At 37.0% G+C, this 22,918-nt stretch overlaps 1 protein-coding gene across 2 annotated transcripts in view; it reads right to left on the minus strand.

Moving 5' to 3' along the window:
• atp9b (ATPase phospholipid transporting 9B) overlaps nucleotides 1–22,918 on the minus strand; it is a 45,845-nt gene that overhangs the window by 18,487 nt on the left and 4,440 nt on the right. For both annotated transcript variants that reach the window (XM_059556057.1, XM_059556056.1), the window contains exons 3-14: nucleotides 18,960–19,110; nucleotides 18,207–18,320; nucleotides 18,004–18,112; nucleotides 17,129–17,187; nucleotides 16,692–16,743; nucleotides 15,075–15,169; nucleotides 13,909–13,989; nucleotides 11,104–11,179; nucleotides 9,913–9,989; nucleotides 6,133–6,293; nucleotides 5,856–5,998; nucleotides 5,510–5,622 (exon numbers count right to left, since the gene is read on the minus strand). In XM_059556057.1, the coding sequence (XP_059412040.1) occupies nucleotides 5,510–5,622; nucleotides 5,856–5,998; nucleotides 6,133–6,293; nucleotides 9,913–9,989; nucleotides 11,104–11,179; nucleotides 13,909–13,989; nucleotides 15,075–15,169; nucleotides 16,692–16,743; nucleotides 17,129–17,187; nucleotides 18,004–18,112; nucleotides 18,207–18,320; nucleotides 18,960–19,110 (1,231 nt within the window). The remainder of the gene's footprint in view (nucleotides 1–5,509; nucleotides 5,623–5,855; nucleotides 5,999–6,132; nucleotides 6,294–9,912; nucleotides 9,990–11,103; nucleotides 11,180–13,908; nucleotides 13,990–15,074; nucleotides 15,170–16,691; nucleotides 16,744–17,128; nucleotides 17,188–18,003; nucleotides 18,113–18,206; nucleotides 18,321–18,959; nucleotides 19,111–22,918) is intronic.

Raw genomic sequence — 22,918 nt, forward strand, 5'->3', positions numbered from 1 at the left:
GTAACGAATTACATTTACTCGCGTTACTGTAATTGAGTAGCTTTTTTGTGTACTAATACTTTTTAAAGTATTTTTTTAAATCTGTAATTTTACTTTTACTTAAGTATATTTTGTTTAAAGTATTGTACTTCGCTACATTTTAAAACACATTAATTACTGAGTAAAAAAAAAAAAAAAAAAAAAAAAAAATCGCTCCCTGGAAACTACGTCAGTAAATAATGGGCAGGAGGGCAAACTGGCGCTAAAATCACAAGAAATATGCAGACGGTCAAAACAGGCGTTAGTGGTGCAGACACCGCTGAAAACGAAACCCCGTCATATTCTGAAGTTGAACTCGAAGGAAATGAAGTGAACCCCTGGCCATATGTATGCTCTATTATGCAGTGTAAGCTGTACTTGCTTAGGAAGACCAAACTAGCAGCTTATAAAATCTCGACAAGACATCAACCCTTCGCAAGAATGTAGAGGTAAGCTAAATAATTGCATCGTTGCATTGGTGGTTAAAATGAAGCTTTGACATTTTAGCAAGAGGTTTTGCACAAATTAGCCAAAAAGACAGTGGTGAGGAGTGTGCTATATATATCATCTGCGATAATATCATATGTTTTGTTTTAATGATGTGCGCGCTTATAGTGCGTTCTTTCACTGTGTGATTCAGTCTCCTAAAATGCATTTAGAATCATAGGCGCCGATACCGTGGAGCACCCACGGAAAATGAGCACCCACGTGTGCCAGTGCCAGACTGCCAGTAGGCTACATTTATTTAAAATTAAACATTGCAGTTGGCGCTATGAAGCGTCTGCCACACTGTGATTGGTTATGTTGTTGTCAGTGACAGTGACATAACCAGTCGCATGCATGTTCCATATCCTATCCACCAATCACAGCGTTTCTGAAAACGTCCCATCCCCCACTATACAGTGCCGTGCGAGTATGTAATCATTTAATGCTTTTCGTAATCACTAATCATTAATCAGACTAAAATGGACAGATTTGTTATAAAAAAAGCCAAACCTATTAATATTGATATATCGACATTATTTTACTGGATCTAGTGGCTTTGGCTTTTTGTGAATAAACGTCCAGTATTTTTTCTCTTTCAAAGTTTTGTCTGTCATGTTCTTCCACCTCATTTCATACCCAGCAGTACGTTAATATGTAAATGTTACGGTACATTCCCTAGACTCCTTAAAGTTCGTAACAGGGTTTAAATGGGAACATTTTTCTGCTCAAGTATAGGCCTATATACGGTTTAAAAGAGGAAAAACTAATGGACACAAAAGTAGCCTACTTTTGGACAGAATACAAGTTCTTTGTTAAATACATAAAATAAAAAAATATTTTTTTAGCCTATATGAATAATGGATTCGAAACCTCAAAGAAAAGCCATGCCACTATCAAAAGAAACCTCGAAACATAAATGAGGTAGACATTCCCAGAAACTCATTATTTTAGTCGCAACAATCGGTTAATGGAAACGCTGTCCTTTCGCAATAGTCTTTTAATCGATATTTACAAAACATTAATTTCCCAAGAAGCTGAACGCATTAGCGGTTACGTGTCAGTTAAACTTTTCATCTCCAATCCTGTTTGTATTTTTGAGAAGTGACGCTGTTGTGTGTGTTTGTATCGGCCGCTGTCCATTAGCCTAAGGTTCTGAAATGCAATATTTTTTTAATAGCCTAGTCTATTTTTTTATTTTTTAAATGGCTTGCGCCCTTGAGCACCCACGGAGAAAAACATAAATCGGCGCCTATGTTTAGAATGATCACAAAATTGAAGATATAGGGGCAGAAAATTCACATATTTATATAATTTCATACATTAAATCAAAATCACACAAAGAATGCCGTCTTTTCCTCCAAAAATCATCATGAATATATACATACATACATATATATATAACAGTTCAGTAAACAAGTTAATTAAGAGACTTGCGTTTTAGACACCATATTGCCTTTTTTAGCTCTATTTCTAAAACAGAAAATAATTCCAAACACAGCCACCAAAGCACAGTTTTGCGTCTCTGAGCAACGTGACAGTGTTTCGTTCCTGAATGAATCAACCGTTTAAATGATTCGGTTCAATCGCAATGACTCACTTATTAACAGTGACTTGCTGACACATACTGGCCATTTTAATATCACATTTAAAGTATCTTTTGATTTTTTTAAATAATTAATTTCTTATAATTTCAAATGAGTATTCAACATTTTATGTTTTGTATATCAAAACATTATTCATGCATTTGTAACTGCAGGTTAAATGCATTCTTGTCCTGCACTAGTGTAATACATCTAAATGCCACTTCCAATGAATCTTCTGCATTTCCTCTGCATTAAAAGATGAGTTTGTTGATACTGATTTGCCTGGTAACAGCCCAAATGTTTTATTATTCTAAATAACTGATTCCTTTAATTAAAAACAACTAGTTTGAGATTAATAGACCTATACCAGGGGTGTCAAACTCAGTTCCTGGAGGGCCGTAGCCCTGCAGAGTTTAGTTCTAACCCTGCTCCAGCACACATATCATGTAGTTTTCAAATAAACCTAAATGATTAGATTAGCTGGATCAGGTGTGTTTAATTAGGGTTATATCTAAACTGTGCAGGACTGTGGCCCTCCAGGAACTGAGTTTGACACCCTTGGCCTGTCCCATTTTTGACTCCCTCCCACTGTTAAAATGTAACTAAGTAATTTTTACTCTGAGTAAATTTTAAATGAGCTACTTTTTACTTTTACTTGAGTTGATTTTTAGACTGGTACTTTTACTTGTACTTAAGTAAAATTTCATTAATGTAATGGTACTTTTACTTGAGTAGAATATTTTTGTACTCTTTCCACCTCTGCATAAAAACACCCAACTGCTGGCTCACGCTCTCAGAATTAAAGTATGTTAGGTTCCTGCTTTGAAAATCTGAATTTGTATATAAAAAATACAGTAGATGTGTGATAAGATAAATGCATAGTAAGCCAGTTGTAAATAGGCATGTCACACTGCTTGGAGATAAAATGTCCCATAATTATTAAATTCATATTACATTGGCTGTCATCTAACACTGACTTAATCTTTAAAAAAAACTCAATTTAATAACATTAACTATAATCTCAAAATGAATATCTATTTTTAGAATGTACATTATAAATGCTGTCTAAATTCACTTGTAGAATTTAATGATCTTTTTGCCATTATCAAGAATTTGAATATTGGTGTTCTTTATTTATATTTAGTAACATCATATTTATTAAGCAAGAAAGAGAAGAAAAAAAAAAAAAAGAAAAAAAAAACATAGCACTGTGTAGGAAATCAGTCAGTTTTCAGTTTAAATCAAAAAGCATTTGAGTGGAAAAAAAAGAAAAAAAAAGATTTTTTTTTTTTTTAATATACATATACACAAATAAAGAGTTTAATTCCAAAACGCAATAAACACCTTTTTTTTTTTTTTTTTTTAGTGAGTTTCTGCCAAAATCTGTATTTGGTTGGTACTGAAAAGTCCAATTTAAATTTTACGCAAAATGTGACTTTCGATGAGTTATTTGGTCATGTTTTCTCCCTTTATTCCAAACAAACGCTAGTCTTAATTTTTTGCAGAACACAATATAACCACTCAACCAATCACATCGCTACATTCCACGCACCGTAAACAGTAACAACCAATCACAGCGCACCATTCCGTGCACTCTGAATAGACCCGGCATTCTAGTTTTCCTCAACTACTCTGTACTTTGTGATCAACAAACATGGGCAGCACGATAAATCGCATGTGATTGTCATTCGCATCTCATCAGTAAAGCCGGTTCTGTGATCAATAGTACTGGTAAATCTCCATGTGCTTTCAGATGGAAATTATTCAGATGCATTTAATACACAGAGCCGTAGATCACTGACAAGTTATGCTATATCACGTTCATTAGATGAATCGCAATCGATTATAAACGTGATATTGCGTAGCTTGTCAGTGTTAGTGTTAGTATTATGGTCACTTATGTTTTTGTTTATACAGCATATAGCACTAGTCAACTAAATGAATGTAACATGGCAAGGATGGATGAATTTTTGGAAGTTGAATGTAAGGGAAATGTCATTTTGGAATTTCTGTGGTCTAATGTGATACTGCTGTTCATGTTCTTGTTCATGGTGAAATTTTATTTTATTGCTGTAATGAATCTATAGCATTAACAAGATGACCCGTTGAATTCATTTTGGAAGCGATGACTGTTGAATTTAATTTTAGTCCAGTGCCTGTATAAAAGATTAGTATTGACCAAGTTCAGAGGCTGTATGTGGATCAACTTACTACGTTGTGTATTTTCATCAGTTTCAATATGAAAAATAACTTTCATATTGATTCAATGGATTTATTGCATTTCAAAAAAAAATTCATGGATTTACTGCATTTTGGGATTTTTTTTTTTATAATAAATCTTTGAAAATCAAAATCTGGATTCGAATTCATGTTATTATAAATCTAAAGATGCTATGTGAACGTTTGAAACAGAAAATAGTGGTTTTCATCTTGCCACTTTTCTTGGTAAAGAAAACACATTTTTACTCAAATTAATCAAAATGGATTTATTGCGTTTTGGAACCAAACTTTTCAAATAAAAATCAGCGTTTACATATGTAGTTCTACAGTATTCGAAGGTCCTGTTCCTCTCTGAATTCTCTCACCTTCATGTTAGCTTAAGTTCAGTGCCAAAAAAACAACATAACTGGCCTTTTAAGTTCAATTAATGGAAAAACTAAGATTTTAAGCCACAACGCTATTAGAGTCACAACATGCTTGTGAACTGAACTGTTAATATTCTCACCTTTTTCATTTTCTTTTGGTGCCACAAAAATTTCATACTTCACCTTAACAGTAAAATTTTAATCCTATTATAGAGCCACAAAAAGCTTGTAAACTGAAGGTTTTAAACTGAACCACATCGTCTACATATGAATATAAAATATTGACATTTCAAAACACAATTTGAGTTCAGAATCCCAGTTGGACAGACACTCACCCTGTCTCAAAAAAAGATGATGGGGTTTGCCCTCTATAAAACAACTGCTGTTTTTAACAGTAATTTCTTTCTACTCATAACACTCCAGAGAGAATGGGAGCTATAACTGCCTAGTGCACGCCAAAGCATGTTAAGCTGTAAATTACATTATGTTTATTGATCCCTGTCAAACTCAATTTCACACAAGTTGTTGGACACGGACTCTGACACGTCCTGAGGGGGATATAATAAGGCTATGATCGCTCATATCATGGGTACATTTCAAACCTGCCTGCCAGTCCATCATCACAGTAATGAAGGACCATGAAGCATGAAAATCAATTGCCACTGTGGCTTTAACACTGTTGTCACCCAGCTGTTGGCACAAAACGTGCACATACACATACACACACACACCAAAGACGACAGCAGTTAGTGAAGGATGTGAAACTCCTTGAGTTTTCTCTATAGTGAAAGCAATTGTCTTAATGGTAACATATAAGGTGACATATGTCAATCACACCTGAGCGTAGGACTGGATGATGTGACTCTGGATCTCATCCATAGTGTCCATCCCGTATGACACAGTACCGAGATGGAGGCGCTTGAAGACCATCTCGTTCTGGGTCAGAGTGCCTTGAAAAACAGCACACAAAGATTAAGATCAGGAGAAAAATCAATAGTTATTATAAAGCTTTTGGATGGGCAGAGTGGTTTCAACACAAAGAAAGAGGGGGGGAAATAAAACAAGGAAGATAATAAAATAAAAATAAAAATAAAAATAAAAATAAAATAAAATAAAATAAAATAAAATAAAATAAAATAAAATAAAATAAAATAAAATAAAATAAAATAAAATAAACAAGTACCTGTCTTGTCTGTAAGCAGATAGGCCAGACGACCAAGTTCTTCTGGGATGGTGCTTGTCCGAACCACAGTACCTGGAATATTCTCATCCTTTGTAATCATCCAGCCGTACGCAGACTTACCCATGTCCAGGTTTACTCTTAGACTACACACACACACACACACACACACATAAATGTTGTACTAAAATATGTTTGTTCTTCTCATTTCACACTGCTGATGATTTTGCTGTAATATTTTCACATAAGTGTTATCTGGGTGATAATATTACAAACATACCTGATGGGGATGATGTATGAAAATAAAACCACGAAACGGAACAGGTTTCGGAACCAGGGCCCAAGGAATCCCTGCAAAGCCACCATAACAACAGACAGAACCACCTGAGCCAGGAACAGAGCTTTTGTTAGGCGGTTTAACTCCAGGTCCAACAGTCCCACCTGCAGCGGAAGAGATGAGAAAGACGGAGATAAATCAAATTGAAAGTTGTGTAAAGATAATGTACATTTATCTGGTCTTCATCACTGTAAATCAACCTGTGAAGGTGTATTTTGCAATAAGTACTGGCTGACTGTATATTATTACAAGTATAACATGGCTAGTAACATAACATGAAAATCTAATTTATTCATTATATTTATTGATTGAAGTGTTTTTTTTTAATGTGACAATAAACAAGCCCTAATGTGATAGGTGAGTGAAACCAGCTTAGTCAAATGTACATTCGGCACTGACTAATCAGAATTAAGTACTTAAGTAATTTAAGAATAGTAAATACTAAAATATATAGTGATGAATATTCCCAGGGAAACTTGTTTGGAGTATGAAATGAATGAGTATTTGGTTAAAGCGCTCTTATCCAAAACATGTGATATCCCCTCTGGGAACAAGATCCTTGAGGGTTCCTCTCATCTGAAGTGATCCATAATGTTACTCTTATGAAAAATAAAACAACCTGCCCATAAGCCAGCACTGATCAATGCCCTCAGGCCCGTTCCAGACCGCAGACCTTTCTCATGCTAATAGTGTATGTGGAGGAGAGGAGAGATGAGAGGCATTTAACCAAGAAGCCCACTGCTGTTGTCGTCTCTCTGTGAAAAGCACAGGAGGCAAAACCGGAAAAATAAAAGCAGAACGCCTCTTCATAGAAACGGCCCCTGACAAAAGAGCTGGAGTTTTCCCCTTTTTCTCTCAAGTATGTCCCCTCAGCCAATGGAATATGTGGGAAAATGATGTCAAAAAAGAAGTTTTTCTTGTTTCCCTCTGGCGAGGGCCGACAGCGCGGCCTGCGCGAAAACACTGAGGTCTTTCATCTAGGCAGCGCGCTAATAAAAACAGCAACACATAACACCGTCCCCTGAGAAAAGGAATCTGCGTGAAAGGGACGGGGGGAGGGTGAGAGAGGGGATGGACAAATTGAACAGAAAAGACAAAAAAAAACAAAAAAACACGCAAGCAAAATTAATCCCCCAACTGGCAACGGCCCCCAGTCCCTGGAGGACTGAGTAAACTGGGAGACACTGGGAGAGAAGAGCTGCTGTCTGATTTATCAGCTGTAGTTTAAAACCCCTCCGATGGCCTTCCACCCCACTCCGAGCTTCATGCTTCAGCTAGTGAGGAAAAAGGGGGGAATGGAAGGATTAAAATGAAGAAAAATTAAGACCGAAGGGAGGAATCCCCCTTTATGGGGGCAAAACAATGCGGAGGCTGAATTTTGCAAAGCTGGCCGGGGATCGGGTGAAGCCGTTATTCATTCAGCCCGAGAGGAAAAAGCGACTCAATTACCTCAAGCTGAAGATGCTATCAATGAATCGAGAGTGCATATTTTACTCTATTCATCCAGGCCTCGTTTAAAGTGAAAGGAATGATTCAACCTGCCCTCGCTGCCTGTATGTTTTGTGTGTGAAATTTGATGACGACTTTGTGCCTGCATAATGAATATTCATTGGTTGAAATCCATCAAGTATACAGAGGCTGTTACAACAATATGGCATTATACTAGTGCTCCAGAAACTGGATATGTAATACAGCTAAATGGAACATGCCATCCACGGTGCAGGACCGCAGACAAAGTCTTGAGAAGTTTCTTCACTTTACCAAATAAACTAGTCAACTAAAATGATCAGACTTAAACTAAATATTCAAAAACCGTATCATATTCACAGCTCAAGTGTCTCGAATATTTTATTTATTTTGGTCCAACCACCACTAAACTGTATAATTGGCCATTGTCCCTGGCTAGCAATAACTTAATATTAACTAAATGTCAAAAAAAAAAAAAAAAATCAGTATTTGATTATTAATTTTTATTAATTGATTTGGTAAGTGGTGTTTAATGTCACACAGATACAGCATTTCAAAACGTGTTAAAGATATTTTGTCAGAGCCGTTGTTATTGCCACTCTCCTTCCTGGAACTCTGCGAAAAAATAAATAAATAAATAAGTTAAAAAAAATTCCAACTGCAGCATCTGCGTTGCTTAAAATAAAATAAATAAATAAATAAATAAATTAGGAACATCTTCATTGTTTAAAACACAAAATAAATGTCCAAAAATCCAAATTAGCTTTACATCATTTATAAATAAAAATTAATGCATCGGAGCATCTGCATTGCTTAAGAAAAATTAAATAAAAAAAGGTAAAGTTAAGTAAAATAAAATAAAATAAAAAATCCAGTCAAACACCTACACTGCTTAAATATATCAGTGATTATAACACCTCAAGTAGTGAGCAGTGTCTGGTCAGCGAAGAAGCCCTTTGTCATCCTTCAGACCACCAAGGTTTCGATCCTCAAAGAATATCACTCCATATTATGACAATGACAGACACACACACAAAACGTGTAAAGTGATAGCTTATGTGCTGTCAGCAGCTTCTAGTGAGAGCTTAGAGCTTTGTGCAAGGAATGTCACAACAGATTATAAGAGGCGAAAACGTTCTCAGTGACTTTCGCCGAGTCGTATCGACTTTCCCACCCCGTCTCGTTCCCTGTATTGGCACCTCTGACATCATCTCCTTGAGATATTGAATTCCACTCTCACACACAGAACATGGTAGAGCTATGAGCTCCACCAGAGCTTCTGCTATCACACACATCTTGCAGCATCCATGACAGGGTCTGAAACACTTCATGACATGAAGAATAGTGGTTAACCAATATGGGTTTCTCAGATGGTTTTTGTGATGCTGATATCAAGCACACGGGCTGATAGCTAGCTAATTAAATGATGAACACAATTTAGATAAAAATTAAATGCACTTCATTAAATGATTAAATCAATTTAATAACGTTTACTTTAACATTGACTCAAATGTCGATCGAAACATTTCAAACAGAAAATCAAAATTAAACATTAACAAATTTGAAACTAGAGGGAGCCTTTTTTTATTATAAAAAATAGTTTTAATGCATTTTTAAATCAAATAAGTGCAGCCTTGAGCACGAGACTTCTTTTAAAAACTAAATCTGATCGACCCCATATTTTTGAACAGTAGTGCACTTATAAGTAGAAAAGTGTCAGAGCTCTGAACCGTGTGGATAAGTTTAAAAAAGAAAAGAGAGAGAGGCAAAGACAGCAGGGGTCAGTTAAGGGAGGGGTACTGAGTGTAATGGGATTTGACGTTTTTAAGTTTACTTTTACAGAATTGACGTCCACTGTATCTAATCATTAAGGGGAATTCTGCAGGATTAAGGCTCTGCCACAAATGTCACGCAAGCCCTTGGTTGGTTAATTTCCCTCTAGATTAATCTCTCTGGGGTTGTCCTTTCACATCGACAGGTCCAAATTCGTCACTAAGATCAGGGCTGAAAACCACCTCAATGGTTCGCTATTTTTATTCAGTTCGTTTCAAGTCTATATTAAAAGGTTAAGGGGAAAAACAGTCTCTGGGCAATGTCTACTGTGTATTGACAATGTAACTGTAGATATCACAGCTCATACTTATATGTCATTAAATTTTGTTTTGTTTTTTTCAATCAATTAGCCTTTGGGAGGAAAACTAATTAAAGAAACCAAGTATTTCATTTATAAACACAAACAACGGCAAACAAACCCACCTTGTTTTTGGCCTGTGACGTATTCAGCACACTTCTCATTTCTTTTCCCGTATATATGACTACACCTATGACAGTACCTGTAAGAAAGACAAAAAGACAAATGGGATGACTGATCACAAACGGACGGCGATAAATAAACCGGCCGCGTGTCTCTGGCCGGCCTAATGAACAATTAGCTCAAAAAGTGTGTTTCCAGTTAACGGATGCAGCTGAGACTCAGACAAATGATTCAATATGTGGGACACCCAGAAATAAACCATTACAATGAGGCCTATTATAGTCAGATCAATGGTGCTGCTTTGGTAATGGACTGATTCATTAAAGTAAACTAATTACTGATGGAGTATGCAGCCTCACCGCTGAACAAGGAAGCGAAGTCCAACTTTTGTTTAAACACAGTAACACAATATAAAACGTGCTTAAATATTTCTCAATTTCTTTAAGCTCGACATATCGTTTCATGTTTTGAAAGCAACGAAACCTAGGCTGGTCTCAAGGGGGTCTTTAATGGGCTAGGACTACAGGGCATATCGCTTACTCGCCCCATGGTGTTTTGTGTTGGGTCTGCTCGGTTGGATGGGATGACGTCACCAGACTGTGTTTTGTGGGGAGATATGGAAGGACTTTCTCCGGCTGAAGGTCACACCATGGTGGGGAATAAGAAGAACCTCTAAAAACCCCTGGAGAACCAAGACAGGGGCGACCACAGATCAATGATGGGCCGATCGCTGGCACAAACGCAGGCCGCTTGAAGGAATAGTCCGGCTATTATTGTTGGACTGGGATCAGATTCTAAACAACAGACCCCTAGGAGATGTCGAAGAAAGCGTAGCGGCAAAAACCGATCTCGGACCTGTTCTTTGGGGACACGTTTCATTGACACCGCAGGGACAGGACTGCAAAAAGCCAGACACTTTGGCTTCCCATTAACGGCTCCTCATATTTCTCTGCTCATTAGATTGTTTGAATAGTAGCAGATGAGTCTGGTGATCTCAAGTGACAAACAAACGGGAGAACGAAGGGGGTCTTGAGTGATGCTGGCTGATGGCCTCGGTATCAACGGCACACTCTTCTACAACACAATAAACTCAAAAGATATTTGACCTGTGATGAATATTTCAGACCTCTGAGGCTTGTGCTTTTCTTCTATTTCCATGAAAGAAATTTGGGGCTGAAAAAGATTTTGCTTACCAGATGCCACCACAGTGCTGGCCCACAGGGTGTTCTCAATGCTCAAGCTCTCGTGGATGGGAGGGTCACAGTCCTCCTGGGGACAGAGATCGTACATTAGTCCAGTCTGTTTTGATTTCATGGTTATCTAGCACAGGAAAAAAAACGGTTATCAATTATGGCCTTTAAAAAGCAGGTCAATAAAAATGACAAAGACTCGATGAACTTTCATCACAACGATCAGTAAGTAGGGAATTAGACGGCGGATTGAATTACACTAATGCCCGGTTAAGCGACACAGTCCATTTAGAGGTAACGGTGAAATCAGTTTGACTTGATTTGCCTTGTTTACAAAAACAGCGCCATGCTGAACATCATAATAAGGCCTCGTTTAGTGTTAGCACGCTCTGTGCTGAGCAGAACAGAACAGAATTTCTGACACAGGCCATAAATCAGGGGAGAAGCACAGAAATTAAATCTTTAAATGCTTTTTTCCACATAACATGTTGCGGCTGGGTGAATACGGATGATATCTAATTATCCTCTGTCAGTAGGGCATAATATACAGTGAGAGAGGGCCACACACATCGCAGCTGCTGAGACATGCGCACTGACGCAGACAGCAAGAGAGATGTGTCCTCTATTCAAGACGGCCCACTTGTTCTTGTCATTTGTGTCTTTCTGGCCAACAGATGTAGCAATGCCAACCTGTCAGACAGGCTAAAACTGGAAAGAGATTTATGAAGAGAAAAGGGTTTTTATCAGTGATAAGGCTCAAAGAAATGGGAGAGTAACTTTAAGGTATAATTATAAGTTTTAGTTAACATGGAAAGAAACGGTTCCAAGATGTGCGTTCACAATTCTTTTCTGCAGCAGTGAATCTGACAAGTTTAATGAGAAACATTTGGCTGCATCATATTTAAGTCATAAAACATGATGATAGCTCATCCAAAAATCAAATGTTGTCATTATTTATTGTTCTAAACCTGTGTGACTCTATTGTTTATCTGGAAGATTAAAGACAATATATATATATAGCAAAACAGCAAATACATTTACAGAAAATATCATTTATTTAGCTATAAAAATCAATATACACACACACACACACAGACACACATATATATATATATATATATATATATATATATATATATATATAATGTTTTTTTTTACCCTGCCACACTACCAGGGTGTCTCTCTCTCTCTCTCTCTGTGTGTGTGTGTGTGTGTGTGTGTGTGTATGTATATATATATATACACACACACACACACACACACACACACACACACACACACACACACACACACACACACACACAGGAAGAGTCTATTTGCAAAAACAGATAACTCAAAAATCATGTTCATAGCTGTATTTTGTTGTTGTTATTATTTTTTACTTAATCAAAATAACCCAGCTGCAGTTTGATTGAGATTAAATGGAATGCAAAATGAAAAAACATGGCATCTGAAAATGGTTAAACTGAGTCATATATTAAGAAATTTAAACTTCTAATTAGTAAGGACACATTAAATTGATCAAAAGTAACAGACATTTTACATTACAAAATTTCTTTTTCAAATAATTCTGTTTTTTTTTACTTTTTTTAAAGTTTATTTATAAAACATTATGCAATAGTTTTTTCTCCAAATGAGAATGTTGCCCGAATTTCCCCAATGTACAGCTAAATAAACCCACACTCACACCTGTTTCAATACAAAGACATACAGACAAGAGTAAATAAAATCAGCAGTGAACGTGCAGGCATCAGAACTGAAATGTACTGACCTCTCTCAGCTACTAACAAAGATGTGCATGCACACGACTGCCATTAAGAATAATCATATTCCCATTTGCATTTATAGATTGATGTATCCAGAGTGACTTACAAATGAGAATAATACAAGCAGAAGTAATCAATCAAGTGATTAATCAATGGATTAAAATGTCATGGTAAGGGGCTATTGATGTCGGAACCATAAAACTTTATTAAAGCGACAGTTCACTCAAAAACGAAAATGTTGTTATCATTTACTCACCCTTATGTCATTCCTAACTTGAATGGCTTTTACAGTGCTTTTTGTCATTTTTAAGCTTGCCAGTCGCAGTGCTCTTTCACTTTCATTATATTTGATAGAGGATATTTTTCAAAAACACATCTTTTGTGTTCCACGGCAGTAAGTTGTGAGCAAGTAATAGCAACATTTCTGGACGAACTACTCCTTTAAATATATAAAGCACTGAAGTGGCAATAAGGTGCAGCAAGTGTGCAGGTAGTAAAGAACTGTGGGAAAAAGCGTTGTAAGTGTGTCCCTGTAGCTGCAGATTTGTGAAAGCAGGCTCAGGAGGGTGACTCAGCGCAGGAAGTGATCTTCTGCCCCTGCATGCTGTGTGGCCAAGAGCGAAGACTTCAAACAAAGACAGGCTTCATGTGGGGGGTCCCTTTTTTCCTTTTTTTCCTCCCTCTCTCTTTCTCCGGTACTGCGCTAATCTGCTGTTAATAAGGAACTGTTCTCGGCCAATGGGCTGGGAGAGAGCCTAACAACCCGTGATGTCATCAGCGTTGCAAGGAATGCATCTTGTTGGTCGGTTTTACATTCCAGAGACACTTCAGCTCATAGTCATGTGAACAGGCACACTTTGAGAATCCATGTTATTTTAATGTGCAATTAAAAACAGCAGTTAGGTTTAGTTTACTAGGCAACAACACAACATTAAATACCTCTACAAAAAGCTAACAGCGGGTTTAAATTGGGGCCGTGACGTCACAGTTCATGCTAAACGAAGCCTCGTAAAAATTCCTTTACTAACAGCAGTTTTCTTACCCTTGTGAAGTTCCCCTCAAAACTGTGAATGTCCAGCTGAGGCTTCTGGGCATAAACGTAGGCGCTGATGGAGAAGAGATCCTGCGGACAGCAAGCAAAAAGGTCAGGAAAAAACACGAACACAATAAATCAGCACCAGAAATGTCATCCGATGAACCTCTCGTTCGTGCGAGCATTATGGCAGGACTCAAAGCGACTAGCAATCAGAGCGATTCTCATGAAAATAAGCCCCTTCTGACATCCTGCCACAAGTCTGAATTTCAAACAGAACAGATAATGCAGAGAAAAAAATATAATTAAAAGGAAACTAAACTTTGACAGGTTGCTTACAAATAATAATGACTTTTGCATTCGATGACGTGTCTGCAAGTATGAAAAACAGGGATGTTTAGCAATCTGACCGTCAAGCCCACCAGACACCCGACCTGACCGCTCCCGCTGCTTTACTGCAGCAATCATTCGGCGACTTGCTGAAATTTTAATTCTGTGATCACATTAAGTGGTTTCGGAAAGACAAATACAAACGTGAACCCTTGCTCGAGGTGAGTGTCATCTCCACGCCGATGGCACCGGGAGACAGGCCGTTTGGCGGATTCCAGTTGTCTCTCGGGGTAAAGTTACCGGCCCATGTGAAACAAACCCTCCGGCCAGTAAATCAGATACACAGTGATATCAAACATGAGCCTTTGTATCATCAGCCTGAGAGAGTCTGAGTGTGGGACACATCACTCACTGGCTACGGGGGTAAAATTACAGACCCATCCGAGAACAGAACAGAAGGAGCTGAAGTGTGATTTGGGATGCAGCAGCATTTTCACCAGAATTAGAATGGTGACGATGTCTTTGACAGTTTAAATCATCTTACTATACTATTTTTCATGATATTATAATTTATTTTGAGCAAAAAAAAAAAAAAAAGGCATAAGTCCAATTTAATCCACAACTAACACACTACTTTGGTATAAAAACATTTATATGTGCCAAGCGTAAATGCACCATTAATAGACTTAAATGTAAAAGACTAGGACTAGATCATAACATCGTATTTCATACAAGAAGTCAAGCGTGCTGCACTTGCCAAATATTTGTATAATTTATTATTAACAGGTATTAAGATCATGGCAATATCGAATATGCACTGTTTTTGTGCAAGACGAGGCTCATACCCCTAAGGCAGGAAGTCTTTGAGTGCAAGCAACAGCGATTCGCAGCTTCCAGTCTGTCTCTCCATCCAGCTGATCTGTTCTAATAAAACACGAACCTGGAAAACAAAACATTCTCTTAAATCTGACAGAAAAATGTATACTTTAGACAAAAATCAAATATTGGACAACATCCATTATTCTCTTCTGGTGTATTATCTTTATTTACGGACAGAAAAGTGAGAGGGTTAAAGACATATGCGTGAAGGACGCATTTGTTATGGGCCAAAACCTTGGCCCCTATACACTAAAGAGCTCTGAATGCTTAACATATTGTTCATATTGATCTTGGACAAGACTGATATAACAGTAGGCAGTAGACAGGAAAGGTCACTGTCTTTAAGCTCTCAGAGCAAAAGCTTCAGTGTTCATCATGCTCCATATACTGAGATTATCAACATTATCAAACCTTCCTGAGACACAACCTGTAAAAACATCTGGGTCATATTTCTTAAAAAATATATATATAGTATTTTAAGAAAAGAAAGAAATTGGGAAAATTTTAATAGATAAGATTATAATAATAAAAAAAGGACCCTAAAATAGACTTCACTGACGTTCTGTAAAAATTTTATAATAAATGTTGCTGGGTGAAATATGGATATAATCTCCACGTTTCAGTATTCCATATACAAATCACAAGAGCATCTGCTCACTAAGACATGACTAAAGCATTCAAAAATATATATTATTGTAAGTGTCTATTTAAAAAAATTAATCAAATCTGAAAATATGTAAAGATATGGAAATTCTGAAAATATTTATATACTTAAAAACGCTAACAAGCAAACATGAGAAATGGTATTAAGCTAATATTTAGAATAAAAAAGACTGAAAAGCGTTAAAATATATTCTTTCCAAATGGTTAAAAATCGTAACCTATAAGTAACTTTAAAGAGCTGTCCACACAGGTAAAAAAAAAAAACCTGAAACACTGCTTAAGGACAGCAGATAAAAGCAAAAAGCTCTTTTGATTTAAGCATCTGGAGAAAGCTGTACACTCCAAAATACTGTAATACTGTATAATAATGACTGTAAGTCATTTATATGGCTCTGTGCCGGGTAAACAGTAATAATGCACACACTCTCTCACTCTCACACAGAGAACATTGTTACTTATTATGCAAGAATTAAAAGTGCCACTTTAAGATAGTTAGTGAAGCACCGGCAGTGTTCACTTCAGCAAAATATCAAAACCAAGAGGCTCTTAAAGCATACTTTTCAAGAGAAACATCTAGCTTATCAAAAAATAAAACATTAGATAAACTGTTCAAAATGAAGACAAAGCATTTGCACACTTTGTGGTTGTAAAATGTTAGTGGAACGTGCATAGTTAATCTGACGAACTGTTTTAAGACTTCATATATTTACTTGAAACAACTTATCTATTTTTTAATATGTATAAGAAAATTAAGTAATAAAACTTCTATTTATAGAATGAGCTCTACAAGTGGCTCACAGGTTCCATATGGACTACAAGATGCCCACGGGCACACAGTTGGAAACCACTGACTAATGACACAAGTAGTTATCGTCTGAAACGTCTGAAAGTTTCGCTTGTATGTGAAGAGTGTAACTCACCAGTCTTCTCTGTTGTTCTCAGAAAAACCATATCAGCAGGAATCCTCTGATTCTATAAAACAATACAATACACATCAGTCAGAGGCACATGGGGTTTCCATATTATCCACCTAGACTTGCCCACCTAGGCAGCTTAGAATCTTAAGGGATATTAATATATCAGTTATGCTGACCATATATGCATGTTATTGACTCCAGTTCTGGAAAGTTAGTCCTATTTTAGCGTAGTGTTGAATAATTGAACAAGGTCATTTCTCTAGCAAGCAATTAAAGCAAACCACAGACAGCGAGGGGAGAGATGGACACAATGTCCCACTGAAAGAATGACAGGATTTCATGTGACGGATCACGTAGCAGCAAGTTTATGCTGATACCTGAACAACAAAAGAGAGGAAGGGATAAAAAAAAAAAAAAAAAAAGAAAAAAGGACAACAAACCTTCTCCACAATGATTAAATCTCCAACTTGTATGTCTGAGCTCTTTACTTGGACCTTCCCTGAAAAATAAGATGGACAAATACTTCTAATTAGAAATGAATTATTTAGCTGTAGGTAATCAATTAGACCTGCATCCAAATTCATATTTAATAAATACACTTTTTTAAATGAGAAATATTAGGGTTGACAAAGTTAACAACATATCGAGAAGAATTAACAGTTTGTGTGATTTTTCTAAAAATTGCTCAGAACATTTAGAGCTGACTGAGACGGAACAGAGCCACTAAGATTTCACACACATGCAGACAAAAGCCCCAAGCAGAGTACCCATTTCCCACTAGATGGAGAAATACTTTTTTTTGGGATAATTTATTCATAAATAAAACCCAGACAGGGCGTTTAACAAAAGTCATTTGCATTCTCTGTATGTTGAAACTGAATTATCATTAAAGATCAACAAGTGAAACGGAGGCATGGACTTTTACACATGGAATATTCCTAAAGTTAATAAATTGCATATTTTCTGTCCTATTTGATGTCGTTTCACCAGTGAGAGGAGAGACATCATTAATGTGAGGTTATTTAGCTCCCTTACATTAAAAAGGAAATAAATGGTAATAAAAACATAAATAGAGATTACATTAAATCAATGATATACTGCTTCATTTCCATAATTTTAAAACGAGTGCAGAACCTGAAATAAACTAAATGAGATGTCTAAAACAGCACAAATCCCAAAAAAGTCAGAATTTCTTTTCACGATTATATTATCTTTATAGTTTCCAAATGAAGTAACTCTTGGAGTCAGTGGAGCTCAAACAGGATGCTCTGTGTATATGGTATAATATCATCAGGATGTGTCATACTGTGGTCACCTCTCACTGTGAGTTTACTGTACAGCTGGGAATTCATCTCTTTATCTCTCCTGCAGCGCCGAACTTCGTCAACTGCCTCTCTCACCATGGTGACAGCTAACACAAAGCCCTGGACAACCAGAAAAAAAAGGAACAACAAGAGTGATGATTGAAATTACATTTTAGTGTTCAATTCTCATCTTTGTGTGGTTAGATGTACTCACCAGCGGGGCCCAGTAGGTGTACAAATACCCTATCTTCAGCGATGGAACAAACTGAGAACAAGCTACTACCAAAAAATACAAGTTGAGGAAGAACTTAAACTGCTGGTAAAGAACCTAAAACAGAAGAAAGAGAAAGCACCAAAAATAGATAATCATCATCATTTATATTTGATGAAGATTTGATAATATAACCATGACAAATTGAATAAAAAATGTAAGGTAATTGACAGTAATGCACATAACATTCTAACACAGCTTTTGGAGGCACACCTGATTGGCTTATACATAATTCATCATACAAGCTGCAAATTCTTTGCCAAGGGCACATACAGAAGGCGCGTTCCACTGAATAAGACATCGCCAGCAGTCATAATACAGTAGATCACTTACACACTCAGTGGAAAAAGATACGTTAGATTGCTGTTACACCCCCTTACTTCACAGCTAGTTACACATTAACCTGATTACTGAGCAAATCTGCTGTGCGTACAATGGGTAGAGATTTCACTTTAAACAGCCTAGCGAGAGCTGCACAAAAAAAATAAAAAAAAAAAGTTCTGCGCCTTTGAAAAGAAAATATGTCAAATAAAACAAGACTAAAATAAAAACATAATGAAATTAATTATACATAATACTGACAACATAACATATATATAAAAGCAGCTTTACAAAATTTCACAAATATTAAACAAAATATTCTTTTTTTTTTGGCTAAATTTTAGAAACATGCAGAGATTGTTTATACTGCCTTACCCCTGGCACAAAAGTGACAATGTTGTATTTCTGATTCTTGATGGCATTTTTGGGGTACTTCTCTTCACATTTCTCGGGATGTCCCAGCCACACTGTCCGAGCTTTCAGCTCCTTCTTCCTGCGACATGTGTGAACCAGACATTCGCAACAGCTGCGTGACAGAGACCACGGGAGGAAAAAGATCATCCAGTGATTAGACAAATTCACTTAAAGGAGGACACAGTGCTACAGGCGCAGTTCATGCCTGGATTCCAGTAAATAGTCTTTATTTAAAAAAGATCCCTGACCGAATAATTAACAAATATCAAGGCTGGTCATTACTCCTAATTTAAGGGTGGCACTGAAAACCGGTGATTTTCTTGAATTATCACCCTGTTAATCACTTAAAACGCTCTTGAAAATGAACACTGAGACCTTTTGCGGAATTCATCACCAGCCGCGCGTATCCAGTTGATTCCACTTGAAATACAACTGACGTTAATGCAACATTAATGTAAGTGATGTTACAGAGAGCGAAAGACAGCTTAGCTCAGTCTAGTTTGACTTGAACTTTAAGCAGATACACGGAACACTTCCACCAAGAAGTAAGACTGAAACGGTAGAGCCAGAAAACAGTAGAAGAAGAGTCATTTTTGATTTACTTCCGTAATATGAAATATTTGACAAATTATGAATTGTGCATAGTAAAACCAAGAAGCCTTATGAAAAGTGGGTTAGTCAAGAATACTACACTTATTGCTTAGAATAAAGTATAGAAAGTAAATAATCAAGGGAGTTGAGGATGCATATAATTTTGTGAATGACAAACATTCACACAGATTCTATGCAGGCCTTGCGATACCTAAGAGAACAACAAACCTGTAGATGACATCCCCTGCCAAATAAACACCCTCCCTACTAAAATGAAAGCTCGGATTCGCTGTGAAGGTCAGAGAGAGCGCCAAACACTTTGTTGACCTTCATATTCATTTTATATTCTAGCAGTTGCCATCCCTGGTGAACGGCGTGACGGTACTCTATGCAGTGTACACAGTCATGGCGACTGATTTGGCTGGCACTGAACTAAATTACATAAACCTTGAAAAAAAATATAATAATATTTGTGTTGGCCCCTTCTGTCTCCTGTCTGTAAGTGCCAGCTCCCTGATTCATAAGAGAGATTATTTGCTCAAATGAATGTAGTTCAAATAATAGGGCCGTTTGAATAAGCAGAGTTATTCTGCTTGAATTATTTGTTCATTTCATAATCCTTTGCCTAAGCACACAGAAAATTACTGGAAAGCAGCAAACTGGTCAGCTGTGCGAAATCCCATTTGTTCATTAGGAGTAGAAAAAAAAATCAATACCCAGTTTACATTTGAGATGGCCTGCCGATAATGTAGCGCATAAGTAGAGAAGAGTCAAGCACACACACTTTCATAACAATAAACGACGAATATATCTTTTAATCACACTTGTGTCACATGTCATTGATGCCACACAAAAGGCATTGAGATATTGTGGGAATGCAAGTCCCAAATAGACATTCAGCTTGTTGACATCGTTGGCTGGATAAGCAAATTTTCGGTTGGCGTGTTTGACCTTTTGACTGATGATGCGCAGAGAGCACCTCAACCAAAAAAACAGGACCTGTGTTTGTGTGTGTATTTCATGCACAGCTACCGGTGCGTTAGAAAGGAGCTGAGCCAACCTGGCACAAGCACTACATACACACACAATAGGCTCCATGACAATGGTGACATTTTATTAACAAAAAGTGAAGGCCAAGATGTTTTGAATGTTTTCAGCAAAACATCTATCGGTCTATCTAGACTGTCAATCAATTTAAAAACTAAATTAAATTAATAAAATGATAGATTAATCAAATAAAAATCACAAGCAATCATGTATCAATATTTTCAGCTAAAAGATCAAAAAATAAAGGCAATTCAAAGACATTGTTTTATTTTCATATCACTGAAAATATCATAATCCACAACAAGGTGCAGTAACCTTATTTTTATTAAAAGCATGCACCACAGTTCTGTTGTCTGCTGCTTTAAAAGCTTGAGCTCTTTGAAGTCTGATTCTGGCTGTCAATGTTTTTATCAGTCTTCAACAAAAAAATAAATAATTCTTAAAGTGCCCCTATTATGCCATTTCCAATATTGGCTTTAATGCAATGTGTAATGTAGCTGTATGTGAATGTAAACGATCTGCAAAGTTGTAAAACTGAAAGTGCATCATAAATAATGTTATTGTCTCCCAAAATAAAGAATTGACTCTGTACAGCTGAAACGATTCGTTAGTAATTCGAATCCCACTTCTGTGACAGCTACACGTCACAGGGTAATACATTTACATAATGCACACCTATGTTCTATGTTGGCTGGCTGTGAGCAACTTGACCCCGCCCACAAACATGTCATTCTACTGACGACTGCTTCTCTAATCTCAGGAAGATTAACGTGGGATTCACAAAATGCTTGCTGTTGAGAGACGGATCAGTATCCTGTTTATTTGGACCAGCTGCTCCACTGAATCACAACCTACAAGTATGATAAATAAAAGATGTTTATATTTTCTATAGAGCGTTCAAAATAGAGAACTACTGAAATAGGTTTATCGCTTCCAACATGCGCTGTACACTGTAGACCAATCACAACAGACTAGGCCATCTGACCAATCAGAGCAGAGTAGGCTCAAGGAAAAGAGGGGTATAGAGAGACTGAATCTCTGAACTGCTTCGAAAGAAATGTTTGAGAATCGCTGGTAAATTAGGTAATATTAAAAATGCATATTTTGAGAAAACAAAAGCATTTTTTAACCTTGCATGCATGAAATCCTATTGTACATATTGAACATGAACTTTTTTTTTTCTTCATAAATCAATCCGCGGGTCACGTGTGTGCCGAACCGAAGATATTGATCCGAACGGATCACGGATCAATGATGATCCGTTGCACCACTACTATAGTGTCATTTGAAAACATTGCAGTTGCATTTTAAAATATAACAACGAGCACCACGAAACCATTTAAAGAGGCGCATTCAGCGGTCTCCTTGACGGGAAACAGTCAACAAAGTATGATGATCTCAAACGTATGGCGCACTCTTTTCATTTTATCAAATGATCATAATCACATCTATTCATTTTACAGTCCTGCTACTAGCATTTTATTCATACTAAAACCCCTTTATTTTGGGTGAGAAAGCTTTTTTTCCAAGTGGCTTTTGCACATAGTAATAATACCGCTGCAGATGCATTTTGCAGCATTAAGGTTATTAATTGATTGTTAATTTAAACGACGATCGATCATGGAAATTATCAAATATTGACATTCCTTAATAAAAATGAGTTGGATGGAAACCTGGTTATTGTCTGCATCAAACCATGCTTCCGAACAAATGTCATTCACCGTTCTGGGCAGCTCCAGGACAGCTGTCTCTCCGAGCACGCTGCTGTCTGTGAGCGGGGCGGAGTAACGGAGCCCTCAATCACGCTGCAGTGTTTGTAAGAGCTGCCAACTTCTCCACCCCATTTACAGAGTGAAATTCTCTGACTACCTTTTTCTCCCAGGACTGTTGTTGAATCTTCCAAAAGTTTTGGCTTGGGGTGCTTCACATGCAGCGGCAGCAGCACTTTCTACCGCACCAATAACACGGGGCTGCCCGCCGTCGTGCCTGACTTTAAATCGGCACTACTAAACACGGATATCGGCCGATGCCGATATATAAAAAAATGACAAATTTCGGCCCGATATATCGGCTGACCGATATATCGGTCAACCTCTAGTTAAAAGTGCTTTGGTGGACAGAATAGACACAATGCCTTATGGTTACAAATAAGGTGTGGACTTCCCTGTTCTAATATAATTAAATGCTTAATAAAACTATAATTATCACCCTTGACATGAAACTATATGCAGTCCAGTTTTAAATTAGAAGCCATTCACAAAGAACCGGTTCTCAGGATAATT

The sequence above is a fragment of the Carassius carassius genome, chromosome 8, assembly GCF_963082965.1.
Source record: "Carassius carassius chromosome 8, fCarCar2.1, whole genome shotgun sequence".
In the NCBI taxonomy this organism is placed as follows: Eukaryota; Metazoa; Chordata; class Actinopteri; order Cypriniformes; family Cyprinidae; genus Carassius; species Carassius carassius.